General features: G+C 40.0%; 2 protein-coding genes across 10 annotated transcripts in view; one reads left to right on the forward strand and one right to left on the reverse strand.

Moving 5' to 3' along the window:
* PPTC7 (protein phosphatase targeting COQ7) overlaps positions 1-4,430 on the forward strand; it is a 35,880-nt gene extending 31,450 nt beyond the window's left edge. For both annotated transcript variants that reach the window (XR_011420829.1, XM_023647170.2), the window contains one exon: positions 629-4,430. Coding sequence is in view for 1 of the 2 variants with exons in the window: in XM_023647170.2 (XP_023502938.1) it covers positions 629-687 (59 nt within the window). In the remaining variant the exon portion in view is untranslated. The remainder of the gene's footprint in view (positions 1-628) is intronic.
* Positions 1-12,248, reverse strand: part of RAD9B (RAD9 checkpoint clamp component B) — a 56,408-nt gene that overhangs the window by 18,443 nt on the left and 25,717 nt on the right. The window contains exon 11 of one of the 8 annotated variants that reach the window (XM_070220185.1): positions 3,262-6,435. The exons of 6 other annotated variants lie outside the window; for them this stretch is intronic. In XM_070220185.1, coding sequence (XP_070076286.1) covers positions 6,313-6,435 — 123 coding nt within the window. In that variant the 3' untranslated portion in view covers positions 3,262-6,312. Of the gene's footprint in view, positions 1-3,261; positions 6,436-12,248 lie in introns of those variants that run through there. One more of the 8 variants, XM_003365491.5, reaches the window with a different exon arrangement.

Genomic DNA, 12,248 nt, shown 5'->3' on the forward strand with positions numbered 1-12,248 from the left:
AAAGAGGCCTTCTGTTTCCTGAGCGATGTGTAACTTTGGGAGCGGGCCAGTAGCTCAGTCTTAGGGCCGGGATGACATGTTGGTGCTAGCATATCGGAACTAGGAGAGTGGGTCAGTTTCTTGCTGATACAATATTATGACATGTAAAGCATTTCTTAGCCCTCCAGGAAATATTAAAATAGAAAAAAGCACATGCCATAGCTGTTTGACAGATTTAGAATACAAGGCTATTCCTAGTTTCAAAACACTGGATATGTTTGTCCAAATTAGGATTATGGATAGAAGCATGTAACTTTCTCGTCCAGCAGAATTTGCCCTAACCAGATTTCGTCTTTACTGTGATTGCTGTAAACAGAGGATATGGTGGCCATTTAAATGGAGCGTCCGTTGTAAAGGAGCAGGGAAGAGTTTTCTTTTTAAAGCTTCAATTAAAATTACATGTAATTCCTTGGTGTTTTTTAAACTATTTCTCCTTATCGAATCTTTTTTTCTTTTTTCTTCTAGACTATACTGACAAACCTAACCTGTCTGAATTGCAAGCATTTGTCTCCTAGCACTTACTTAGGCTTGTGTTTTTGATTGACTCTTCCTTTTGAGATACATGAATACATTTTCATTTTCATTTTAGGTGGAAAGCCAGATGACATCACCGTCCTTCTTTCAATAGTGGCTGAGTATACAGACTGAGTCGCCTAGGTGTCAACTCCTGCCTTTCCTTTCATCACCCCAAATTCTCCCCTGCCATGTGTGCTGATCCTGCTGGCGGGACCACGTTTCTTTGCCACTGATCTCAATGGCCAGTGATGTAAGCCTTTGCCTGTCTTTTTGAGACCCTGTTGAGATCTATGTTGAGAACCACTACTGTCACTCGCTAGCTCATATCTGCCAGCAACATTTGAAGAGAATCAAGATTTGGAGATTGGCCTTTGCTTCTCATTGTCCTTTTCATGATGGGATGGAGGTTTTCAAAGCCAAAACTGGCAATTACTTTTCAAAAATGGTTGAGGTATTGAAAATGAGTGATGTTGGTAAAGTGAAATCAAAATCACAATGTGTAAAAGTGATTTTAAAAGTCTAACACAAATTGTATGTTATTGTACAACTACTAGAAACATTATTCATCAAAAGAAATGTTACACGTGTATTATACAAGTCTTTATGATTGGGTGTGGCTTTATGTTTTCATTATAAACTCCTATTTTTCAGGGGCTTATAATTCTGCTCTAAAACATTGCTCTGGATTATGAAATCTTGATCCCAGGAGCTTTTTTGTTAGACACTTGAAGAAAAATTCAGTTTATTTCTACGGAGGCAAACATTTCATGGTTTTTAAAGGATGCTCAATTGTGTGTGATTTCAGCGGTTTGATTAGTCCATATCACAGGCTGGTGGCCTGGTCTGCAGGAGGGGTAGGGGAGATTCCTCACCAAAATGTTTTAATTGAAATACTACTCAAGATTGTAAAACTCCTCAAAGCCTAGACATTTCATGTTGTGGCTGAAATTCCTCCCAGCTGTCTGCAATGATGCCCCTGCGTGGGCGCTCTAGGCCCTTGGGCCTAAAATGGGTTGACAATGGACAGCTGTAACTTTGAATTTTGTCGGCTTTTGATGGTCATGCTACCCCTGGTCTTACTCCCAGACCTTCTATTAGTAGCTTTGCTTGCTGTAGAGCATGCACCAAATTCAGGGCGTCCACATTGAAAGAGCACCGTGGGCAGTGGCAGTGGCATGAGAGTCCACGAGGAAGACTCCTGGTGATGATCTGACATTTGCATTTGCCCTCCACAGAAATTTAGCGGTTTCTGAATCAAGCTTAATGTTTACAGTTTCCAAATAGCCATCTTGCAGTGTGTAGTTCCTTATAAAACTACCCCGCATTCAATTTTCCCATTATCTGCAAGCTCAAACTTATTTTTAAGGTTTGTGTACAAGTCGACTGCTGTAAAGATATATATTTTTGGGTCAGTTTTTTTCCTTCATTAACTTGTTGGTAGAAAAATATATATACTTAGAAATCTTTAAATTAAAGCCATGTTTTATATCTAAGTCAGGTAACGTTGGTTGTATAGATGAGAATGCAATTAAACCTGAGAAGAGTCTAGAAAGTCTCTTTCTCTAAAGGAGATACTTACTTCCTGGTTTATTGCATAAAGACTTATGTTTGAGGTTACCTCAACTTGTTTCAAAAGATTTTGTTTTGTGAATTTGTACTGTATATTTGAGTAACTGTCAAGCTTTTGTTTTATTTAAAATTGTTTAACATGTACCATGTACATGTCATTACTATATTTCAATGCATCATGCTTGTAACAGGCATTTCATTTATAATAAGAATGAGTTATTCATTTGTAAGCTGTTCAGTAATTTATCTACTATTCCTAAATTGGCATAATGTTAGATATCTATTTTAAATCACCTTTAATTACATGTCAGAATGCCTTAATTACCCTAACTTGACACAACAGAATTCTTTGGTAGAGCAGACGGGGGCGGGGCGGGAGGTGGAGGGAGACTTTAAATAATGCGAGCCCATTGTGCTACGAGAAAACACGGAAGCGTGAGTGGCAAGTGGCGGGGTATTTATTTTGCACAAACTATTTGCAGTCTCTGTGTATTTAAAAAGTAAAGAAAGTTGCATCCAGAAGGGTTTTGTGGGAAGGAATACATTTATACTTGGGCTGACGACTTTAGTTCTTTTGCTTGGGTTTTGAATTATTTCTGGTCAGAGGTATATGTATCCTTATGACCTGGATATATTTTGCATTAATTTTCCAATGCCTACATTTAATTCCTGGTAAGAGCAGTGCTGGTCAAGTCACTGGCTTTTCTCTGCTCTCATCTAACCCATCAAACACAATCTTTGTAAAGCTAGATTGGTAGTGGTTTACACAACTCATTTAATCAACTTAATCTTTTTTGAGAAATGATTGTTAGAAATCAGCAATGTGTTTGTTCCAGTGACATTGAAAATAGTGGGACAAGAATTGAGTTTCACAATGGAACTGACTTTGGACCTGGCCTGTAGATAAGTGACACAAAATATTTTCTCTGTTTTCTTTTTTCCTTGTCCTTTTTGTGTTATGCACTTAATTTTATAACCGCTGGGGGTCATGTGGAGTGCTACTTGACAAGTAACTCCTTCCACTCTCAGTGGTCAGAGGCTGTGTTTGGACCCATACTGGAATTTTCTAGATCACAGGACCCAAGTCTCTGTGGGGTGTGACTGAGATATACCACTTGGTGGGTCTGATTCTTAAACTTGATGTGTGTGTTAACTGTATTTTAAATCAAGCAGTATAAAAAACCACACACATTTGCCTCATGTAACGGACTTTTATAACAAAAGAGAATTTGGGTTTCTGATTTACAAATGGCAAATTATTTATCCCTCTCTGGATGCACCAAAGACCAGTAAAGTTTATAGCTTTTCCATCTATATTTATAAAGCAATACTGTATTATAAAAATCAATATTTTTATCACATGCTTGAAATTTTTATTTTGTTCTGTTTTAAAATGTGCACTCTAAACATATCAGAACCTTATTTCTTCCTGTGAACTTAAGCTGCCTGCGCACAAAAAAAATTTATCGAACAGATATTCAGTAGAGGCCATAGGCTCTTAAAAACTGAAAGAAGAAATGAGGGGGGAAATTTGTCCCGAATTACTGTACTGGCTTGACATGGTTGATGGGTACTAAATCACAAAAGCATCCATTCCAGGTGTGCATGTCTGGGGGTTGGGCTGTGTCTAGATTAGAGACTAGATTTCAAGCTCTGCGTGATGGGAGGGCATGCTCTCCTCTCGGCTGCCTTTGTTCTGGGTAGAACAGTAGCCTTCAGTACCACCTGCAGTACCACCAACCTACCACAGCAAGTAACAAGGCAGGAATTGGGGGAATTCCGGAGTCAGTTTGGAGCGTTGTGGAGATTGTAAGCAGGATGGGCTAGAACTGTAAATGTTCGTACTTTGGAATAAGTTCATGTTCCTTGTCACCTTTGGCAGAAGCTACAACATCCAGTTTCCCTGGAAACTATCACATTTTTGCAATTAATACATTTTACAATATTAAAAAATCAAAATCTGCTTATAAAGCTGAGAATATGAAGCAGAAAACATTTGGATTCTGTTTTAAAAAAAAATTAAATTCATTGCAAAATTGAACTTCTCAACTAAAAAGCGACAGTGTCCATGTCAAAATTTTAACTGTTAGCAGGTCGTTTGTGGCAAAGATGGCTAAATATTGAAGTAAATTTGAATTGTGTATACTAATGAGCTGCTTTTTTTCTGTTGAGACTATCATTATTTGTCTTACCCAAGAGGCAATGACCTGAATTGGATGTCTGAAATATAACTTATGCAGGAATAGTTCTGTAAATACATTTAAATAAACTGTAAAGATATTTAATAAATATAGTATTTATACTAATCTGTGTCCTCCTTTTAATTCGAATATAACTAAATAAGATACCAGCCCTTGACACTGAGTTTGTTGGTCTCTGTCAAGTCCTCATTTCTCAGCCTCGTAGTGGAGCGGTGACCCCGTATCTCTTTGCCGTCATTTTCTGTCTTTCACTGGTTTATCCACCTTAGCTCTTTTTCACCAGCTGGTTTACTACATCAGTGCAGCTTCCTCAAAAGTTCATCATAATGGACTGATTATTGAATGTAAAATATATGTTTTCCCAGCTAAGGTGGCTTTTTGCATCTTCCAAATGGTATGAAGGGAAGCCACAAAAAAATCTGATGTCATTTAAATTTAGTATTCTGTATCCAAATTCTAAAATCCAAATTCTACACCATTTAACAATGTAACTATCTTTTACAGACCGGTGCTGCATCCAAGGATTACTGATGATGCCTTCACAACCTAACTCCCCCTGCCTGTTTCAGTGAGTGAACCAGAAACTTCGTCCTCAGCAAGGAGACCTACAGTTACGCTTGTGTCTAGATGTTCTCTGTGTCGTCATCTGCGTTTGTTAGGAATGTGTGAAAGTCATTGTTAACCATCAGTGTAAGCATAAGATACATCACTTTTTAGCCTACAGTGTGAATGGACTTCTTGAAATTATGTGGGCATTGCCAATTTCCACAAAAAGCTTGGTGAAGGCCCATTTTCATTCACTGAGAAACATTTTGGGATGAACTTGAGTTTTTATTAGGTTATTGTGGGTAGTTCTGACTCATTACTAAGGTACAAGAGCCAAATTCGTTCTGGTTTTAGTTAGAACTCGTTCACAGTTCTAAAGTTTAGTAATCCACTCAGCCACCTTTGTTTATGAATTCCTCACAAATCTAAAGTACAGCTACTTGCCAGTTAACACTTCCTTGTGACTTGATGGTTTCACAGAGACAATGTTACAGAAGTCTAGTCTGTCAGGTTATAATTGACTATAAACAGGTTTGGGGGAGGGAGGGAGAGGCATGCATCATAAGATATTACATAACCATGTTTTTGTGCCAAATTTTTTAGTCTGTTTGTGCAGGTAAGAAGCTAATTCTTAAAGGGGAAAGAACAGAGAGTCATCTTCCACCTCACCCCACTCCAAACCCAGGCGCTCTTGGCAGTGGAGGTTGCCGCTCTGTATCAGATAACACAGAAATAAACTTTTGGCATCACTTAACATTAAATTCTTTTCTGATTCACACTGCAAAATTTAAAAATCACATCTGAAAATCAGAACCATTTAAAGCTATAAAATAAAATTTTACAATATATAAAAAAACTCCAAAGTGAAGGGGGGTAGCTATGTATTTTTATTCTTGACCTTTTTTCAAGGGTTATTTTACTTAAAATCTTAAAATAGAAAAAGCAATGGACAAAATAAGTCATGGCATTACATGAGTAAAGATTGCATAACTTTTTACTATGTCTGGAAGTACCAAAATGAAATGTTTGTAATCAAATACAAAAGACCTGACTACTCATCACAAAACCACAAGCCATGCTGACGCACTCCACACGGCTGCCGAAGAAAGTTTCACTACCTTGATAATACTGGCAAAGAAGCAAAGAAAATGCTAAAGTCCTAGTGTGAACGTGCATTGAAGAATTCTAACGAGCTTTTTCCCTGCACAGAAAACCCTTCTGCGTCCCAAGTAGCATAATGGATTTAAAGCAAATTACATACACTTGACAAGCAGCTATTTCTAGAGATGGTTGTTGTGCAAGATGATGTTCAGAAAGGCAGAAGCCCATCCTCCATTTCAAGGAAGCCCAAGACAATATCTTTAGACTAAGTGTGAAAACATGTTTGAGATGCAAGTGAGCTAGTGAATGGCCTGGGGGCCAACTCAGTCATCATTAAGTGTTAGAATGTGGAAAAACTGCCATAATTCACGTCCTCTTCACTGTCACTTGCTGTTGCCAGACTGTCGAAAGGGTGGCTGAAGTGCTGGTCAGAAGAAACTGCTCCAAAGAACATGCAAGAAAACTGGAGGGAAAAAGGTAACTGCACTTTATTCAAAGCTAAAGTCAGTGTTCCGTGAATGCTCCAGGTGACAGCCCCTTTTCAGAAACCTGGCCAGTGTGGTCTCCCTGACTTTGATGGTGATGGTTCATGCAACACCCAGAACTGGCCAACACATCCTAAAACGCAACCCTTCCTGACTTCAGAGGCATGCAGCTTGGGATCAGTGCTCTGCTTCTGACTCTCCTGCCTAAGCCGCTCCGTACTTGGGGCTGTGGGGCCACTCTGCAGCCAATCCTGCTTGACTCCGATCCAGCGTCCCTTTTTCTCCTCTGCGACAGGAGCTACCCCTCCAGGCTAAAGCCAGTCCTTGCCCCCCTAACTGCCTCACAGCCCTTCCCGTGCTTCTCTACTGGATAGGAATATCAGCATTTTTAAATAATCACGTCTCTCATCTGTACATAAACAGCCTCATCCCATTCTTCCCTGCAGCTGTCGCCTTACCTCTGCTGTAGAGTGGTCTGCACTTGCTGTCTCCATTTGCTCATTCTCCTGTTCTTCAGTCCTAGCTGAAATTCCTGACCCCACCACTTCACAGACACTGTTCGTATTATGGTCACCGCAAATTGCCACATCCTTAAGCCAATGACCATTTTCCTTCTTCATCCCACTTGATATTCACTCTGACACTTTGTTCTTGTACCTTCCTCATACCACACTCTCCTGGCTGCTCTGTGACTTTTCAGCTGGCTTACCTTCTACCCAGCCTTTGAATCAGAGTTTCTCAACCTCAGCATTAGTGACACTTGGGGCCTGATGGTTCCTTGTTGTGGGGGCTGTCCTATGCATTCGAGGATACTGAGCAGCATCCCTGGCCTCTACCCACTAGGTGACGGTACCCCCTTCCTGAAGTGTGGAATCTAGAAGTGTCTCCAGACATAGCCCAATGTCACCTGGGGGGCATAATTGCCCCTGCTTGAGAACCACTGCTTTAAATAATGGCAGTCCTCTCCTCTGTACCCTCTGCCTAGGAGATTTCATTCAGACCCCTGGCTGAAATTAGCATCCATATGCCAGGGAGTCTCAAAGTTAGAATTTGAACTTCAATCCGTATATTCTACTACCTACTTGGTTTCTGCAACTTCACATATCCAAAATTGAATTCATGATCTTAGTGAGCATTGATCTCGTTTCTCCAAACCTAAGTCATCCTTGATACCTCCTTTGCCCTTAACCCCCAGAACCAATCCATCACCAAGTCTTGCTACTTTTGTCTCCTCTATTAGCTGTCTCCTGTGGCCACCTCGCTCCATCTGGACTGTAAGGAATCACCATCTCTCACGTGCTACAACTTCTTCCATTCTTGCCTCACTGCACCCCACTCTTCACACAATAGCTGCAGCTAAAGTTATCTTTTAAAAATTCAGCTCAGTCAGTCCACCCTATCAAAACCCTTCAAATACTTTAAATGCCAAGGTACTTTATCTCGTTCTTTAAATGGCTTACGAGACTCTTCTGGCATGATTTGGCACTCACCAATTTCTCTAGCTTCACCCTGTGCCATTGTTTCTCCCTGCCTATCTGCTCTCTAACCACACTGGCCAGCCTTCATCATTCAGTTCCTTAAAACCACCACACTCCCTCCATCACAGGGCCTTTGCACATGCCACACATCCACCCAACTCCCCACCTACTACCTTATCCCTTCCAGCTTAGCCCAAACACCAGTTTCAAAGAGAAGACTTTCTGACCTCCTGGATTAGGTCAGTTCACAACTTAAATCCTCTCAAAGCACCCTGAACTTTTCCGTTATTGAACTTATCACAGTCTTTAAAAATTATCATATATTTAGTCATGACTGTTTAATGTCTATCTCCCCCCTAGTCTCTTATAAAGTTTAGGAACTTGTTTATTTTGCTCACCATTGTAAACCCTACATCTATGACATGTGGCCCTCAACAAATACTTGTGGAAGTCGCACAGTAGACAACATGAATGAATAAATGAATGACCCTGTTCTTGGCTCATCCTCACGAACCAGAGGGTGAAGATGTCCTCTGCACGGTGGCAAGTGTGATACCAGCTGTTGAACTCACACTCCAGATGGAACACCCCCAGTTAGCTGTGATATTGGCTGTGGTAGGCGGAATGATGGCCCCCCCAAAGATGCCCACGTCTTAATCCCAGGAACCTGTGAATATGTTATGTCACATGGCAAAGGGGAATTAAGGTAGCAGATGGAATTAGGTGGCTAATCAGCTGACCTAGACTAGCCAGGTGGCCCCAACGGAATCTCAAGGATCCTTAAACATGGAAGAGGAAGAAGAGGAGTCAGCGTCAGAGTGAAGCGATGTGAAAATGACTTGATTGGCCATTGCTAATTTTGAAGATGGAAGGGGACCACAAACCAAAGAATGCAGGTGACCTCAGGAAGCTAGGAAAGGCAAGAAAACAGACTGTCCCCTAAAGTCTCCAGAAAGGAACCAGCCCTGCTGACACCTTGATTTTAGCCCAGGGAGACCCATTTCGAACTTCTGATCTCCAGAACTGTAAGATAATAAGTTTGTGTCGTTTTAGCCACTAAATTTGTGGTAATCTGTTATAGCAGCAATAGGAAACTAATATACTGCCTTTGATTGTACCTGGAGGCATAGTCTGAATTGCCTCTGAAGAGTCTAATCTTGGCCAAGGTCAAGATCCTAAAGCTAAAAGTGACCTTAAGACAGTATCTGTGTCTCTTGAATGTACAATACTATGTGCAGATAGCTCTTCATTAATGTTTATGGTGCTAATTAAACTAGAAAGCTTAGGTTTACTTTGGTCTTTGAAAACTGCCCTGAATTTGCTACTGACTTAGGGTAAATGTTACTTGCTACCCTCTCTTGTCCCCACCTACTCTTTGGCCTTTAAGTCTGTGTGGCTGGATGATTGAGTCCTTCCCTGGTATCTGACAGTCTTCTAATGGAGAAAGCTTGTGAACAGCCATGCAGCTGGGAATTAGCCTCAAGTCCAATATGAATTGGGTAAGATGATAAATTATTATAAACCATTATAATCCCAACAAAATTACTTTTTAAACAAGAAGATAAATTATTATAAAATCTTTTTTAAAAATACATATTTTTCCCATTTTGGTGCTCTGGAGAGCTGCGTATAACTTCTTGTTTAAACTTATTTTATTGAAAATCCACAATGGAAGAAATCACTGGTCACTGTTCAGAATATTCTAATACTCCTCTATCACAGTTTAAGTTTGAAAATCCCCTTTCCCAAAGTAGTATACTACCATAGATTTATTTTTTTAATAAGGTGAATTTAAATTGCTTTCATTTGGGAATTTTGTGATACGACTGGAGGGATTTTAACCTTCTTAAGCTATTCCAAACCAGGGCTGAAAGTTTGTCAACCGCTGGCTATGCACTAGGAATACAGAGATGGGTAAGACTCAGGCCTGCCCTGATGAACTCACAATATACCTAGTGGAGCGACAAGCATCTATATTAAATTATCATGTGACGGTAATAATGAATAGGATCAACAAATGCTTTGAGTAGAATGAGACGTCTTCAAAAAGAGAAGTAGCATTTGAGCTGGGCCTTGAAGGGTAGGTAGGAGTTTAAAAGGTGGAGAAGAAAGGAATAATATCACCTCAGCTGCAGGAATAATACCATGAGCAAAAGTAGAACACGAAAGTGCATGCCAAACGTTTCCACTAAGGAGCTAAGCAAGGATGGCTACTGCCCTCACTGCCATGCAGCACTGCTGAAGGCGATGAGCTGCTGCAGCTGAGCGGAGGAGGCCCACGGAGCCGTTAAAGAACACCAGCTCTCCCTGAGGCCCACAGCGCGTCTGGAAACCTGAGAGAGAATCAAATAATTCAGCAAGACAGCAGGGAATCAAATCAACATGCAAAAAACAATACCCTTCATATACACAAACAATAGGCAGTCAGAGAACATAATGCTAGAGAAAACTCCATTTACAATAGTAACATAAAAGGTTACTTAATAGTGAATAGTGAATAGTAAAACCTATATAAGGATAGTTTTAAAACACTTCTGAAAGACACAAAAGTACACCTGAACAAGAGGAAAATACACTGCTTGTTTTAGGACAGAAGGACTCAACATCATAAAGATATCAGTTTTCCCCAAGTTAACAGAAATTTAAGGAAATCCCAATAAAAAAATACCAAAGACTTTTTAATGGAGCTAGATAAGTTGATATTAAAGTCCAAGTGAAATAGCCAGGAAAAAAATGATAAAATCTACAAAAGGATACTAACACTACCAGACATTAAATATACTCCGAAGCCTCCATAATGAAAAATGTGTACCGACACATGAAGAGACAAACAGCTCAGCCGAGTTGAAAAGAAAGTCTAGAAATAGACCCAAATACAGAAATGTAGCATATGATAAAGGGAGCACCTCACTAGAGCAAAGGTAGACCCTATAAGAAGTGGTTCTGGGATAGCTGAATAGCAAAAAGATAAAATTAGATCCATACCTCACACCATACACAAGACAAGAAACTCCAAATGGTTCAGGATGTAACTATAAAAAGATGAAAAACAAGTTCTAGAAGGAAACAGGAGAGAATTCCTCTTTAACCTCCAAGTGGGGCAAGGCTTTGTAATTAATGACTCAAAATCAAGGGGTAATTTTTTTAAAGGTTGATAAAGCTGACTACATAAAATGAAAATTTTTATGACAAAAAAAATTTAAAGACAACTGACTGTTAGAAAATGAAACTGACTGGGAGAAAATGTTTGCACTATATATCACAGATAAATGGCCAATATCCATTTATATATATATATATACCTATATATATGAAGAACTCTTAAAAATTAAAGGAAAAGGATAAAAAAATAGAAAAATATGAAGACAAAATAAACAATTCCCTAAAATTATAAAATGGCCACATGAAAAGATGTTTAACCACATGAAAAGATGTTAACCTCACAATTAGAGAAATGCAAATCAAAACTACACTGAGGGGCCGGCTGCGTGGTCGAGTGGTTAAGTTCGCGCGCTCCGCTGCGGCGGCCCAGGGTTCGGATCCTGGGCGCGGACATGGCACCGCTCATCAGGCCACATTGAGGCAGCGTCCCACATCTCACAACTAGAAGGACCGGCAACTAAGATATACAACTGTGTACAGGGGGGGTTTGGGGAGATAAAGCAGAAAAAAAAAAAGATTGGCAACAGTCGTTAGCCCAGGTGCCAATCCTTTAAAAAAAAAAAGACTACACTGAAATACCAACTGAGATATCATTTCTCAACTATCAGTTTGACAACATAAGCTGTTTGCCAGGCTGGGTTTCCCCCTGGCCCTCTCCTCCGTCACAGGAGGGGACACAAACTGGTCCAACCCTTCTGGAGAGGAAGCTGGCAGCACCTCACAAGACTACATATGCACTACCTTTTGAAGGAGCAATCACACTGTCAGGAATTTGCCTTGAAGTTACACTTCTGATAATATGAAAACATATGTATAAAAGGTAACTCACTGCAGCTCTGTAACTGCAAAATACTAGGGGATATCTAAATGTCAGCAGATAGGAGAGTCGTTGAATTAACTATGGTACATTCACACATGGAATACTAAGCAGCTGAGGGGAAAAAAGAGAAACTGATATGGAGTGATTTTCAGTATATACTGTTAAGTGCAAAAACCAAAGTGGAAAACAGCATTTATAGTATAAGAAAGAAGAGACAAAATACATAAGTATCTGCTCATTTGTGCACAAAGAAACATAGAAATGATAAGTGAGAAACTTAACGAGATTTACTCCCTACAAGGGGCCCAGGCCCGGGCAGAGGAGGGAGGGA

This window comes from Equus caballus, chromosome 8 (assembly GCF_041296265.1).
Source record: "Equus caballus isolate H_3958 breed thoroughbred chromosome 8, TB-T2T, whole genome shotgun sequence".
Taxonomy (NCBI): Eukaryota; Metazoa; Chordata; class Mammalia; order Perissodactyla; family Equidae; genus Equus; species Equus caballus.